Source organism: Vulpes lagopus, chromosome 13 (genome assembly GCF_018345385.1).
Source record: "Vulpes lagopus strain Blue_001 chromosome 13, ASM1834538v1, whole genome shotgun sequence".
NCBI classification, from domain to species: Eukaryota; Metazoa; Chordata; class Mammalia; order Carnivora; family Canidae; genus Vulpes; species Vulpes lagopus.
In genome coordinates this window covers 9908567-9911835 of record NC_054836.1, presented here as the reverse complement: position 1 = coordinate 9911835, position 3269 = coordinate 9908567, and the positions used below count along the sequence as shown (strand labels likewise).

At 40.0% G+C, this 3269-nt stretch overlaps 1 protein-coding gene across 1 annotated transcript; it reads right to left on the bottom strand.

The window, feature by feature from the left end:
* Positions 1 to 1925: 1925 nt before the first annotated feature.
* On the bottom strand, positions 1926 to 2861 carry LOC121474997 (olfactory receptor 2T27-like). Its single transcript, XM_041728142.1, has one exon. It carries the CDS (start codon positions 2859 to 2861, stop codon positions 1926 to 1928), a length of 936 nt encoding a protein of 311 aa, XP_041584076.1.
* Between the last annotated feature and the right edge of the window lie 408 nt (positions 2862 to 3269).

The window sequence follows — 3269 nt, the reverse complement described above, 5'->3', positions numbered from 1 at the left end:
ATAGTGAATGCCATTAGTCATTAGAATTGGGCACCCTAGCAGTATCCCCTGTGAGGATAGCTTGCACTCTCCTCTTGTAGCTGAGCTTCAATTTCCTTCAGCTTAGCTAGCTACAATGGCCAAGTTTGCCTCTTGTGGATGAATGTTGAGAGGCATGGTTGAGGCTGCTATGAGCTTCCTGGTTGGGGGGCTGGCAGTCAGCCTAGCAGTCTGCAATTAGTCTTTCTGCCACATTTGTGAGTGCATCAAATGGTAGATATTCCTCTCAGCACCGCCTGCTAAGAAGCCAGGTTGCTGGAACTGCACACATGATGATGTGTGGGCTATACCCCACTTACTTCAGGGCAGGAGTCATTTCAAAAGGATGCTATGCCAAGGTGAGAGGTTGAGATGATGCAGGTTTTCAAGGGAATGCCATGGTGCACAGTGCTAGCAATATTTATGAAGAGTGTATTGTTGGCTTTCTTGAGACTCTAACTATTTTGATCATGTTAGAAAAAAAGGATATGACACCTGCTAGCAATTTTTTTCCTTAAGAAATCTAAATGTGTGCAGCCCGGGTGGTTCAGCGGTTTAGTGTCACCTTCAGCCCAGGACCTGATCCTGGAGACCCGGGATCGAGTCCCACGTTGGCTCCCTGCCTGGATCCTGCTTCTCCCTCTGCCTGCCTCTGTCTCTGTCTCTGTCTCTCTGTGTGTCTCATGAATAAATAAATAAAATCTTTAAAAAAAAAGAAATCTAAATGTTCCTACTCCTCCACCACATTTTATAAGATTAGCCAATGAATCTTCTTCACTATTCTCCAGGCACTTTAAAAACTGCTGCTTTTGTGCTGTGTCTTGGGATGAATTATTTAGTACAGTGTTTCATTAAAGGTGTGTCATTGTTATCCTGTTACCCATTGGCTCTTCAAGAATTTAGCCAGCTATTTTTAAGCTCATAAAGTTAAGCACTACTGGTTTTCGAAGTCAAACGTTATGAGGACTTCTTCCCAGTGCAGGTCCCCAGTACCAAGACACTTTGTGTGGAGTCTGATCACCTCATACCTTTATGCTTATGATGTTCCTTTCATTTTTCCATCAATTTCACTGAGGTTACCAACCGTGTCTCCCATCCTTTCCTTTTTGATGTAGTCTTCTCTCTGTGAATAACTATGAAATGTTTTTGTTTGTTTGTTTTGTTTTCTCTGCCAGTTGACTACAGGTTGTTTTCAGAATTAGTTGCATAGGTGTAGCTGATACACCACTTTGTCCATGATGGGAGGTAAGATCAGGATCATCCTAATCTTGTCCTTCTATAAATTTGCTATTTCTACCCAAAAAGATTCAAGAATATTGAGTTCAATTTGAGACCTAGACATTGATTATTATTTAATTTACAAATATAAAATAAAATCTCATATTTGACTAAATTTAATTTTTAAATTTAAAATAATTTTATTAAATTTTATTCCCTAACTTAATAATGTCCCAAAGGTATTTATTAGTAAAGAAACCTACATTGGAGTACTTGAAAATCACATATGAAAAGTTCTATTTACATAGAGCTGCAATCACCTTGCTTTCCTGAAACCAACAACACCATGTTGGTATCTCTCTTTTTTTTAAGATTTTATTTATTTATTCATGAGAGACACACACACACAGAGAGAGAGAGAGAGAGAGAGAGAGAGAGAGAGAGAGAGAGTCAGAGACACAGTCAGAAGGAGAAGCAGGCTCCGTGCAGGGAGCCCAATGTGGGACTCAATCCCTGGACTCCAGGATCACACCCTATGCCAAAGGCAGGCGCTAAACTGCTGAGTCACCCAGGATCCCCCATGTTGGTATCTGAAATACCAATTTGAGAATTGGAATACCAGTTCCAACTCTATCACTGTCCATGCTGTAAAGATGTCCTTTACACAGATGGGGAGTACTTTTCTACTACTAAGATGTCACACATTTCCCCATAAGCTTCCTGAGAGCTGCCACCACCTCTTTGTTTCTCAGGCTGTAAATAAGAGGGTTCAACATGGGTGTTAGGATATTGCTGAATACAGAAAGAGCTTGATCCTGCTCCGCACTGTGGGAGGAAGTGAAAGACATATAGATAAATATGTTTGGGCCAAAGAAGAGACTCACCACAGTTAGATGGGAAGAGCAGGTGGCCAGAGTTTTTTTCCTGCCTTTGACAGAGTTCATACGAAAGACAGTGAGGAAGATGAGAGTATAGGAAACAGTGATGAGACTGAAAGGTACAACAAGCAACACAATGCTTGTCACAACCACCACCAACTGATACAATGAAGTGTCTTCACAGGAGAGCTTAATTAGGACTGGGACCTCACAGAAGTAGTGGTGGATCTCCCGTGATCCACAGATGGGAAAATGCATAGGGTAGACTGTATGGATAAATGAACTTACAGAGCCTCCAATCCAACACCCAAAAATCATGTGGATACAGACCCTAGGGCTCATGATAATGGGATAGCGCAATGGGTTGCAGACAGCCACATAGCGGTCATAAGCCATGAGAGTCAAAATAAGGCACTCTGACATTCCCAACATCAAGAAGAAGAAACTCTGTGTTCCACAGCCAATCCATGATATTGTCCTTTCCCCTGTGAAAAAATTAGAAGCCATCTTTGGAACAATGGTGGAAGTTAATGTCAAGTCAATGAGGGACAGTTGACTGAGGAGAATGTACATGGGCGTATGAAGCTGAGAGTCTCCCCAAATCAAGACAATCAGAAGTATGTTTCCCAGGAAGGCAAAGATGTAGATGAAGATGATCACAAGGTTGAGAACAATAGAATGCTGAAATTCAGGAAAGAGTCCCACAAGGATGAAGTCAGTTACTGAAGATTCATTTCCACTCACCATGCCTCTAAAAGAAATGTAACAGGGTTGGGGGACAAATCAAATGTATTAGAACAGATGATGTTCAGTATAGGTATTATATCAATAGTTGGATGTAAAATTTTATAATTTCTCCCCAACTTTAGAATCTCATATTTGCCATAGTCTCATCAGAGATATTTCACTATTTATTGTTGAGCAATTGCCTAAATATTTCTTAGATAATATTAGAAGAATTGATAACTTCAGTGCCTCTGTTGAGTGTATTTTTTCTTCTTTCTTTCTTTCGCTTTTCTTTCTTTCTTTCTTTCTTTCTTTCTTTCTTTCTTTCTTTCTTTCTTTCTTTCTTCTTTCTTTCTTTCTTTCTTTCTTCTTCTTCTTTTTCTTTCTTTCTTTCTTTCTTTCTTTCTTTCTTTCTTTCATTTTCTTTCT

Bases quoted from the DNA above. Each gene is read 5' to 3' on its own strand.
- LOC121474997 (XM_041728142.1), bottom strand. From the start codon at position 2,861: ATGGTGAGTGGAAATGAATCTTCAGTAACTGACTTCATCCTTGTGGGA.